The following is a 12,046-nucleotide window of genomic DNA, read 5'->3' as shown; positions in this document are numbered from 1 at the left end:
AAACACACTAGATTCAAGGTGCAATAAGCAATAGATAGATAGATAGATAGATTAGATAGATAGATAGATAGATAGATAATAGAAGATAGATGATAGAAGATAGATAGACAGATAGACAGATAGACAGATAGATAGACAAACACATAAATGATACATATATCTCCAAAGATGGTAAAAGGAGATAGCTGATCTACCTGTGGCAGAGATAACACTTCCGGGAGGAAAACAAGCCAAAAAGACTCAAAAATTATGATTTTTCTAGGTTGAGGTTTTTTTTTTTGTGGTTTGTTTTGTTTTGTTTTGTTTTTACATTCTCTGGATTTCATTCTGTGCGCTTGTGCACAACTTGAAATCAAGAGTGTCCAGTGGGAATCTCTGTGATGAACTCATAGCGTGTTGCTTCTGGAGGCAGAGGCCATGCAAACCCTCGGGGTGGGGGGGTGGGGGGAGGGACAGTCAACAGTCACTATCTTAGAAGCCACAGGCCTCCCACTCCGGGAAACTCACCATGAAGTCTGTTGTCACGCCGGAGTTGGCGTGTCTGAGGTAGACGGGGTTCACACTGAAGGTCTGCTGCAGCTTAGAATCTGGTGCGTTGAACAGTGGTCTCCTCAAGGTGCAGACAATTGGTAAGATTGTCTGTGCTGAGTCAGATTTGAGCCTGTGTATGAGTCAGTGGGAGGCCTTGTTAAACTTACATAGCTGGGGGCTAGAGAGATGGCTCAGCGGTTAAGAGCACTGACTGCTGTTCCGAAGGTCCTGAGTTCAAATCCCAACAACCACATGGTGGCTCACAACCATCCTTAACAAGATCTAACACCCTCTTCTGGAGTGTATGAAGACAGCTACAGTGTACTTACATATAATAAATAAATCTTAAAAAAAAAAAAAACCTCACATAGCTGAGTCCATTCCCACAGCTTTTGAATCTGGGTCTGGTGGGGTGGAAGGTTGGTCAGGGCTTTACATTAAGAGCTCCCAGGTGCTGCTGCTGCTGTTGGTTCAGAAATACAAGTGTGTATTTCTGTTCTGCCCAGTTCTCTCAGTGGCCACTGAGTAATGTCAGTGAGCGGTGTGGTTCCCCTGCCCCCCAGCTTTCCATCCCTCCCTCTCCTCCCCCTTTCCAGTTCCCCTCTACCTCCTTTCTCCTGCAGATCCATCAGGTTTGACAAGGCAACCCAGTAGGAGAAAAAGGGTCCCAAGAGCAGTAAAAGCCAGAGGCAGCCCACTGAGAGAGTCCCAGAAGAACACCGAGTCACATAACCATAACTCACCCGCAGAGGCTCTAGCTCAGACCCATGCAGGCTCCGTGATTATGGATTCAGTTTCTGTGAGCTCCTATGATTCTGTGGGTCATGTTCTGTGTTCTTTCTGTCTCTCTGTCTCCTACACTCTCCCCATCTCCTGAGGGTTCCCTGGGTCTTCCTAGTGTCTGCCTGTGGGTCTCTGCATCTGCTCCAGTCAAGCCTCTCTGATGACTGGGCTAGGTGAGCCGTGTGACTTTTTAACAGAGAAGTTTGACGAGGTGCTTTAAAGGGTTGCTTTCAGTTTTTCTATATTGGACAGCACATGCATATATATGGGTGAAAACATAAAAACAAGGTATGTCTTGACTCTGGGCCTTTCTTGAGTCTGCACTTTGAGACCCTTAGATGTAAGAGCTGAGCTTCAGAGCGAAAGAATCTAGTTTGGAGGATCTGACTTATGCTGAGTCAGCACAGAACCATCAGTCAGAATCCTTCAGAGGCTGTTTTTTTTTTTTTTTCCAACGAAGATCACCACATATAGGATATGATCTTGTAAAATAAGAAAGATCAGTCTTTAAAACTGGTTATTGCTCACAGGTGATGGCTAAACCATGCAAACTCAGAGACTGAGGTCTTCATTCACACAGTAGAACTGTGGTATTGGACCTGAGTGGGGGACTTATGGGGAAGTGGGAGGCTGGAGGGGCTCATCTGGCAGGGGTCTGAGGACAGTAGGTCTTAATTTCTCCTGGATAATCTAAATCTAAAGCATGCATCAAGGGTGGTCAGAGCCAATCAGGCTGCAGTCGCAGGAGTTCTAATGTTCTGTCTAATGGTATAGGTGATATACCCTATTACCTGAAAAGATGCCCCTGGTGACAGAGTCATATCATTACTTTGACAAGATTTTGTAACATGAAACTCTTAGAAATAGCCTTGGGTTAAAATCCTCACCAGTGGATCAATCAAGCAAGGACAGGATTTTATAATTTCCAGGTGCTGACAAGTAGCAAGAACTATTCCAAATTATTGGGAAAATGCACAATATATCCATTCTCACTGGTAGTCCTGGAGTCTCTCATGTATATTACGTGATCAGGAAATGTGTATTGCTAGACTTAAGAGAGATAGTGACTTGGGTCTCAAGAGGTCTTAGGAGTCCGTCACTGTAAGAGTAGAGGGAAGGGTTGGAGAGATGATTCCGTCATTCAAAGCACTTCAACTTGATACAAGTTTAGAGTCATCAGATAATGGAGCCTAATTTGAGGAAATGCCTCCATGAGATCTAGCTGTAAGACATTTTCTCAAATAGTGATCAATAGGGGAGGGCTCATCCCATTGTGGGTGGTGGCACCTCAGGAAGGTGATCCTGGGTTCTATAAGAAAGCAGGCTAAGGGGCTGGAGAGATGGCTCAACAGTTGAGAGCACTGACTGCTCTTCCAGAGGTTCTGCGTTCAATTCCCAGCAACCACAAGGTAGCTCACAACCATCTGTAATGGGCATCTGATGCCACCTTCTGGTGTCTGAAGACAGCGACAGTCATACATGAGATAAATAAAAATTTAATATCATATATATATATATATATATATATATATATATATATATATATATATATATGTAAAAGAAAGCAGGCTGAGCAAGCCATGAGGGCCAAGCGAGTACACAGCATCCTTCCATGGCCTCCGCATCAGCTTCTGCCTTCAGGATCCTACCCTGTTTGAATTTCTGTCCTGACTACTTTAGATGATGAACAACATTATGGAAGTGTAAGCCGAATAAACCCTTTCCCGCTCAGCTTGCTTGGTCATGGTGTTTTGTCACAGCAGTAGAAATGCTCAGACAGGAGGATGATGAAATTAAGGATGACTGGGCTACACAGGGAGACCCGGCCTCAAACTCAGCCTGTATTTTGTTTTCTGAATAACTTAAAAGAGCTCATCAGAATCTGATCGGAATTTCTGTATGACAGAGCAGTGGCTGTCCCCATTGATGTCCCTTTCATTGTGAAGTTTCTTTTTCTGTGGCTTCTGTAGTAGGTTGGCCTAATACAACTTGTATTAAGCCCGAAGGCTGGTTGCCCCAGAGGTGAGAGTCCGCTAAGACTCTACACGACTCAGCTTGGGCTCAGAGAGGAAGCAGGAGGGGAGAGTGTGAGAAGAGGAAGGAGAAGCCACAGTGGGTTAGGATTCAAGCGAACGTGACCCTGAGGGATGCGTAGCTGGAGTTAAGAGCAGCCCAGGTCAAACGTAGTAAGTAATAACTCGGGGCTATTGATTGGAAAGTAGATTCTAACAGTATAGAGAGTAGTATCTGCCCAACTCTGGGGTTGTTTAAGGTTTATTGCAAATATAAAGGCTGTGTGTGTCTTTCATCTGGGAACTTAAATAGGCGGGGTAGAAAACTGGGGCCAGGATTTGATACACTCTACAATAGCTTCTCTATAAATCCCGAGGGCAAATGTTCTTGTAACCCTTGACGTAGCTAAAAAAGAAACACTGAGCATCGTTTCAGTGTAGAGTTAGGATACCAGACTTAACTATCTGTGGTGGTTTGAATAAGAATGACAGCCACCCGTTCCCATGGGCTCATACTTTTGTATACCTGGTCCCAGCTGGTCCAACTGCTTGGGAAGGATTAAGAGGTGTGGCCTTGTTGCAGGAGGCTTGTCACTGCCGCTCCTGGTTAGCTCTCTGCCTCGTGCTTATAGATGGGACGTGAGCTCTCAGCTGCTGCTCCAGCACCATGCCTACATGGCCTGCTGCCGTGTTCTCACCACAGTGGTCATGGGCTTTAACCCTCTGGAACTGTGAGCCCCCAAATTAAATGTTTTCTAAGTTGTCTTGGTCATGGTGTTTTGTTACAGCCACAGGAAAGTAACTAAGGCGGTACATTTAAGGACTATGCTGACATTCCTAGCTATGGTTAATGTCTGTCTGCACCATGGCTAGGATGATCACAGGAAGGGAAGGTGGACCCTTGCTCTCACTGTGTTGTCTGTTGCTGCCCCACCCTCCCTCTTCTTTGTGGCTGCTGATGCTCTCTATCTTGGACTTACTTAGAATAGAGAGAAAACATGAGAGACACAACACCTCATATGTCAGTGTTAATATAGTTTATTATGTCTTTAAAAAAATAAGGCCCTCTCTCCAAGAAGCTTAGTTTGCAAGGAAAACTGGCAGGTGCACATTGAAAAATAATTGTCTCTAACTCTTTTTACTTGTAAAGGTTCAGGTGTAATTAAAAAACAAAACAAAACTGTCTTTTTAATGAATAATTTCCTAAAAAAAAAATCCGCACCTTATGGTCTTCAATCAAGTTAAAGTTGGATTATACATGTGAAGTGGCTATGTTAGGTCTACTGGGTTTCTTTCCGGAAATGTTATGAGCTAGCCACTGGGGAATATTCAGAGCTTCAGAGTTTTATCAACTATGGCATTATAAATGTCCTCAGTCATGGGCACATATGTTTTTTCTGCGTCATCCATGAAATACAACGTATCTTTGATGACTGCGGGATTAAAGCCCTCTTCCATCAGGGTCACTTTGCGGTGTTTAAAAGTCCCAGTGATCTCAATGGTATCCTGAAAAAGACCACACAATCTCCGTGTTAGTTGTGCTTTCAGGAAGTTAGGGTGCAGGGTGAGGGTGGAGATGGGGGGGAGGGGCTGGCAGCATGCCAGATTCCTTTCTTCCTGTGAGAGCTGGTGAGTACGTATCCACACTGCCCATTTGTGGAGGCGCCACACTGTGTGAGGGATTTGTTTCATTTCCTTAGAGCAGCAGTTTCTCAAAGGGGTTGAGACCCCTTTGGGGGTTAAATGACCCTTTCACAGGGGTCACATATCAGATAGCCTGCTTGTCAGATATTTACATTATGATTCATAGTAGTAGCAAAATTACAGCTATGAAGTAGCAATGGAACAATTTTATGGTTGGGGGTCACCACAGCATGAGGAACGTACAGGGTCCCAGCCTTAGGAAGGTCAAGATCTGCTTTAGCCTTAGACCCCTGTGCAGAGAGCACAGCTGCCAACAGTGTGCGGACTCTGAGCAAAGAGGCCCAGTAAGGCTTCAGATGGGACACCCTGGCTGTGGTGGAAGGAGGCAAAGGGGTCACTTATACACAAGGAATTCTGCTTTCCCGGCCTGTCATCTGTTAGGCTAGAGACACCCTTCAATGCTATCAGAAATGTCTGAAAATATGTCATGTTTCTGCCTTTACTGCCTGTGTGCAAAGTCAAAGCCAGCCCTTTATGAGCATCAACAGAAATAGCCTAACACACTCAGTACTTCTTGGGACCCTAAGACTTTGTCACATCTTTGGTTACATAATCACAAGATTCAAAGTCCTCAAAGGGCTGAACTGACCCCAGTGACAGTTTGACAGTTCTGAGTTACTGATGTTGCTCAACTAAAATTTCCCTTATTTGAGACTCCCCTTGGGCTGGAGAGATGGCTCAGCGTTAAGAGCACTGGCTGTTCTTCCAGAGCTCCTGAGTTCAATCCCCAGCAACCACATGGTGGCTTACAACCATCTGTAGTGGGATCTGACGCCCTCTTCTGGCATGCAAGTGTACATGCAGACAGAGAACTCATACACATAAAATAAAGCTTAAGCAAGGTCCTAGGTGTTATCCCTAGCACAGAAAACAAGAAAAGTTAACCAAAAACAGGAGGGGCAGGTAATTTCTCTTTGAAGTGTCGTTGACAGCTCATCAAACACTGACTTTGTTATTTTCTAAGGCTACATGTGAATAAATTGTTCTGTCATTTTAGGGAGGGAAAGATTGCAATGGGATTTCTGTTTGCTCTATCTCTGGTATTTTCCTGTCTTTACTGAGCTACAGCACTTCTTCCTGAACTGTCCTGGGAATATGGTAACAATTGGGCATATGTGGTCACCACGGATGACGGGGGAAGTTCCCTAAGAAAGCGCCTGGGAAAGACTGAAACTTGGAAAGTCTCCTCACCTGTATCCGAAGGAACCGAGGCCTTGCGTAACCGGGCAGATACTCCGCAATGTGCTTAAAGAGTTTCTTTCCATTGAACTCATAGTTTTCTTTCATCTTGATCGAGGCCATCCCAATTCGACCCTCATGACCTGGAAACACAGTGAGAAACCGTTAGCTGGTGATTCCATTTCTGCCAGGTCAAAGAACTAGGGACCTTGACAACAACAAACATTAGGTTTCTTTTGAATAGTTCCAATTTTTATTTCTAGTATATGTCCACATTATTCTACAGTGAATACTCTATTACTGGGAATATTAACTAATAACTAATAAAGCCAATAATAGATCTACATTGACTCTTTAATCTTTGCCATGGCTTAGAATATTCTCATTTAACTACACTAACAACCTTATAAAGAGGTGCAGGCATTCATTTTAAGGATAAAGAAACTTGAGATTTAAAAGCATTCAACAGTGTGTCCAAGGTCATGCAGCAAGGACCGGGCAGCATCGGAGACTGATGCTGGCAGGCTTCGATTTCTTTGCTTGCAGCTGCCTTTATTCTTGGTGACCTAAACAAAGCTATCTGTGTAGGATGCTGACTGACTGGTGGCTAACGGGGAATTTTTGTTTGCAAAACGTCCTCGCTCCACTGCCGTGAATAACTGAGCTGGGTTTGTCAATTAGATCACAGCGTTGGGTCTGCTGTGCTGTGGGCACAAACACCGCCTTTGAAAATTAAACATTCAGTCAAAGTTCCTACACTTGATCTTAGCTAAAAGGGATCAGTCAAAGTTCCTAAGGGTCTTCTTGCTCTGTGCTCCACAGGGGCTGCAGGGCAGGGGAGGAAGACCAGTGCACCTTTGAGTGAGCTGTGTGAGTCCTGTACCTTTGAGTGACTGTGTGAGTCCTTCCGTTCACGCCCAGTACTCTCAAGGGAGTGTACAGTGCAGAGAAAACTGATCTGCAGCAGGGCTGTTAGTGAAGGTGATTAGAACAATTACCATTGTTTTCTTGTGAGGACAGTGGTAATTAGGTATTAATATATTTTCTGCCTGATCCAGCAGACCCAGTGGGAGTCCGGGTCCACTTCCCTGAACTACTTAGCTGTAATCAGATAGGAAGAAGGAGCTGTCCTTGGTCACCTGGGCCCCAGCGTTTGAAATCTCTCCCATGGTGATTGTATGTTTACCCATTGCTCTAAAGAAGGCAAAAAACAAAAGGACATTAACAAAAAAGTGCCTCCTCATTCATTTTCCCTCTGACCTGCAGGAGGAATGCAGTGTGCCTGACTTTTTCTTAAGGGGTCCCTTGCATCTATCTCAGGAACCCCAAACATCTCCAGTGAGCTGCTCTGGGAATAACAGTGGGAGCTGGCACAACAGAATGATCTGCCCTGGTTGGCTCTTACTCCATGCTCTGGTGGTGACAGTGCCTGGCCCGGTGGGAGGTGGGCCTGTTAGGATCCAGGCACTGACTCTTACAGGTTGTCTTTTACTAATTCAGCTCCAGGAAGAAGAGTCAGGTTAGGGCTAAAGAGTTCCATCCCTGGGAGCTGTGTTGTCTAACACGACAGCCACGGCCAACATACAGTTTCTAAAACTAAAATCAATTACAATTAAGTGAAAGAAAAAATTCAAATGTTCAGTTGTTCTACCTGTATTTTAAGTACTCAGTGGACACACTGTGACTATTGGCTACTGCCCTGGATATTTTCATCACCACCAAAAGTTTTATTGAGGACCAGAAGTTCTAGAGCGTATTTAGACGCTTCTTGTCTGTCGCCTCCATGCTAGATCCCAAACTAGAAGTTCTTCCCTGGTGTAAAAGTGAGAACTGAGGTTCACGGTCACTGCCGGAGCATGGGCACCTGGATCCAGAGGGCATGCAACATTTCCAGGGTTAGGTTAGCTGTTTGCTGTGGCTAGAATCCCGGATGGCAGTCATGAGGACAGACACAGAGAATCTGAGCTGGGCAGGACTTCAGAGTTCACGTCTAACCTGTCTTTCAGGCTTCTTAGACAGCAGGGGTCCAGCATCTCTTTACGTACTCAGCTGGTGGCCACGGACTCTGGAAAGGAGCCCATTTGACTGTTGGCCCCTCTGGCTTGGGGGAGGGGGTGTGCGGTCCAGGCTTCTAGAGCATTTCAAACTGTTTCAGTTATGTTACAGAGGAACACTGAGCACAGCTGCCCCTTGCTCTAGAAGACTGTGCAGAACTCCAGCACCCCTTTCCCCGTTCTACAAAGTGACTGTCAACCCTAGCTCACAGGCTCACTTGGAAGAATCTGGAGCCCAAGTTCTAGAAGTTCTGATGCATTAGCTCTGGGCTTTACAGGTTTTCCCAGGTGACTGCAAGATTGGCTACATTTTGATTTTGAGAAAGGCTTCAGTGTCCAGGCTAGCCTGGAACTCATACGTGGCTTGGGCTGACCTTGAAGTGATTTACACTTTAGTCCTACTGAGTGCTGAGATCACTACTGTGTACCATCATGCCTGCCTGCATTTTAAAAATTGTGTAAAATATGAAGTTTATCATTTTCACACTTCGGTGGTGTTTGGTATAATCACAATGCTGTCCAATGACCATATATTGTAGGGCATTTTCATTGGGTCTAAATAAGATTTTCATGCTATGTGTATGTTGTATGTAGGGAACTGGGAATCAAACCCAGAGCATGTGAATACACACTGGGCAAGGACTCTGCCACTGAGCCACACCCCTAGACTAGTGTTTTTAAGAATCATTACAGCACTTCTTAAGTTGTGGGTGGTGACCCCTTGGGATGTGTGTGTAAGGAATAAATGTAAGCAATATAAAAGAAATCATAAATATAACCCAGCCTAGAGTGTGTGAGTGTGAAATGTGATAATGCCCTGACTCAGTGAACCCCTCAATTTTAATTGACTAAAAAGATACCACGAAGACTAAGTCTGGAGAGAGAGAGAGAGAGAGAGAGAGAGAGAGAGAGAGAGAGAGAGAGAGAGAGGAGCGAGTAGATGATAAAGCCTAGTGTCAGATAAAGTGGTGCTAAAGGCCTGAGCTGAAAAGTGACTTAAAAACCCTGGTCTGACAGCTAAGGCTTGGCTCATTCCTGGGAGCTCCAGTGGAGATTCTTCACTGAGACTGAGCCAGCCCACTGATTCCAGACACCCCAACTCTGGACCGAGACTCCAGTGGGGATCCAAAGCACAGTGAGGAAACGCTATACTTCTATCGGAACCAGGCTACCAACCACACTTACCAGACCAGAGGTGTGTATGTGTGTGTGTGTGTGTGTGTGTGTGAGCGAATTGATCCCTTTTCATTTTATATTTGTTCATTGTTGTTTATGAATAAATACTAGTGTACCTGATCCTCTGAGTCACAGGTACTTTCTTTCTCTCACTCTTGGCTCCATCCCTAAACCTGACTTGAGGCAGGGAGGGTGGGGGGTTGGGTGGTGGGGTAGTGGTGGGTGGTGGTGGTGGTGGTAGTGGGGTGGTGGGGGGTTGAAAAAAACCTTTCATGGAGGGGGTCTCATATCAGGAAGATATCCTACATATCAGATATTCACATCATGATTCATAACAGTAGCAAAATTAGTTATGAAGTAGCAATGAAATCATTTTATGGCTGGGGTCACTACAACATGAAGAACTGCATTAAAAGCTTGCAACATTAGGAAGGTTGAGAATAGAGGTGTGTGGTGTGTGTGTGGGGGGGACTTAGAAGCACTGTTTCCTGGGCCCAGCAGGTCTGGGTGGGTTGTAGCAAGTTCTCAGGTATGGCGATGTTCCTGACTGAGACACCGCTTTGAGGAATACTGGGCTTTCAATACACATTCCTCAGGTACTTAAGAAAAGTTTTAAGACTTAGCACTTAGAATCTTAGCCACTGCTTTAAAAGGGGGCTAGAAGAGCCTAGGGAGTCATGGTGGCCGATGCCATGACTTGGACACTTGTGTTCCCGTAGCTGAGCGTCTGCTGCATTTTTCTCCAGACAGACCGAGGAATATTTTATGCCCTGTCAAGACTCGGTGACCTGAGATGTGGCTCTGCTCTCCATCGCTGTCATCAGATCATAGGGACACAGGTAGGAAAGATACCCACCCTGCAGCTGACGGGAATGTAAATCAGTCCAGCTACTATGGAAATCTAGATGGTGGTTTCTTGAGCCAAACTAAAAGCAGATCTAATGTGGGACTCAGCTATCCACTCCTGGGATTTACCCAAAGGACTCCAACTCATCCCAGAGACATCTGCACATCAGTGAGATTACAGCACAGGTCACAACAGCTAAGTTATGGAAACAGCCCAAGTGAATAAGAAAATGTGGTGTCCAACCACAACAAAGACCGAAGTTAGGTCATTTGCAGAAAGATGAAGAAAACCAGAGATAATTATACCAAGTGAATTAATTCAGTTTCAAAAAGGGAACTATCACGTATTTTCTCTCATTTGTGACCTCTGGGTTTTATTGATATATACTAAACTATACATGCATATATCACATGGAAGTAGAAATCTGGTGGAGAAGGGATGGGAAAAGGGAGAATACGCAACATATTATTGAATGGATATGAAAAAAAACCTTTACAAAAATAAGTATGCAGATGTAGCAAGGTAAACAATTTAAAATAGTTCCAGGAAGTCCCAGAAACTTATCAGATTCGGCAGGCCCTGCCCTGCCAGAGTAAGCAAGAAAGACTTCTGAGAGTCCCTCTCAGACAAGCCAAACTGCAAAGGAGACGCTCAGACCAGACAAGCTGCCCAGAAGGAGCAGAAAGCAGTAGAATCACCTGGATGAGGTGTAGACCAACCAGGGCAGCTGGAAAGGAAACTCCCCAGCCTGTTGAGTTGCCTGAGGCTGTGCAGTGTGCTCCAGGTTCCCAGCTCTGTGAGCTGTCACCCATGCTGGGGTGGCCTTTGGTGATGCAGCTGTCTTTGAGTCATTTCTGCTCCTGTAAGTAATCCCTCACCCATAAGCAACTCCAATAAAACTCATTGGTTCACTGATGGGACGGACTTTGGTGGCATCTCATTTTGGTCTGTCACGGGTTCCCTATGTGGGGTGACTACTTACTTGCACGTGTTGTGTTTCCTCAGCCTTTGTTATACAACCTAGGGCACTGTCAGTGTGCAGGAAAAGGGTCCTTTGATTGCTACTTTGAATAAAGGGTGAGAATCCCCAAAACTCAGTTTTTGAGACAATAATTGCCTGACACCTTATACTTGGGCATTGACTTGAGTAATTTAATCCTCTCTAATATCTACAATTAAAATGGCTAATACGTATGACAACCCTAGTATACTTTGATAAATATACTTGATATTTATGAAACTAAATTAATTCTGACAGTTTCCATGGCAAGGCCAGTGCTATCCCTACTTTGGGTGACTGGTGAAAGCCAACAGTGTCGGAGTCAGGCTTCTTCTCACTCTGCTGGCAGAGTCAGACCTGTGGACACCCCAGGCTCCTTGTCACGGTGATTCTGAAACTCAGAATCTGGTCTGGTCTTAGAAACCTGCTCTCCAAGAAGAGGCTGAACAAAATTTGCCCCTTCCCAGTGTCTTTCCAGAGACGGTGTCTGTTCCTGCTTGCACCTCCTGTTGCACACAACACTTTGCACACAGCCTCTAAGCTTTCTAGGTAAGCCAAACAGAGACCTCAAAACTGGGAGACTTCCCTTGCTGGAGAACCCTAAATTAAGCAACAGCTAACGCATGGAGGCAGGCCAACATCAGACGCATGAGTTTCTCTGACAATGGTGCCCGGAGCAGAGAGAACCCTCTAGCCCCCAGTGGCTGACTGCCTCTTCATTGTCTGGGTGGCAGGAGACAGAGAGACCAACTTTGGCCTG

The 12,046-nt window shown here is 45.2% G+C and overlaps 1 protein-coding gene across 1 annotated transcript in view; it reads right to left on the bottom strand.

The window, feature by feature from the left end:
* Window positions 1-4,362: 4,362 nt before the first annotated feature.
* The window catches only part of Slc27a2 (solute carrier family 27 member 2), a 36,884-nt gene continuing 29,200 nt past the window's right edge, over window positions 4,363-12,046 (bottom strand). The window contains exons 9-10 of the mRNA XM_052181475.1: window positions 6,222-6,352; window positions 4,363-4,832 (exon numbers count right to left, since the gene is read on the bottom strand). Of these exons, the coding sequence (XP_052037435.1) occupies window positions 4,656-4,832; window positions 6,222-6,352 (308 nt within the window). The 3' untranslated portion in view covers window positions 4,363-4,655. The remainder of the gene's footprint in view (window positions 4,833-6,221; window positions 6,353-12,046) is intronic.

Source organism: Apodemus sylvaticus, chromosome 5, assembly GCF_947179515.1.
Source record: "Apodemus sylvaticus chromosome 5, mApoSyl1.1, whole genome shotgun sequence".
NCBI classification, from domain to species: Eukaryota; Metazoa; Chordata; class Mammalia; order Rodentia; family Muridae; genus Apodemus; species Apodemus sylvaticus.
Note: the sequence above shows the minus strand (reverse complement) of the source record. Positions and strands in the feature narration are given on the sequence as shown.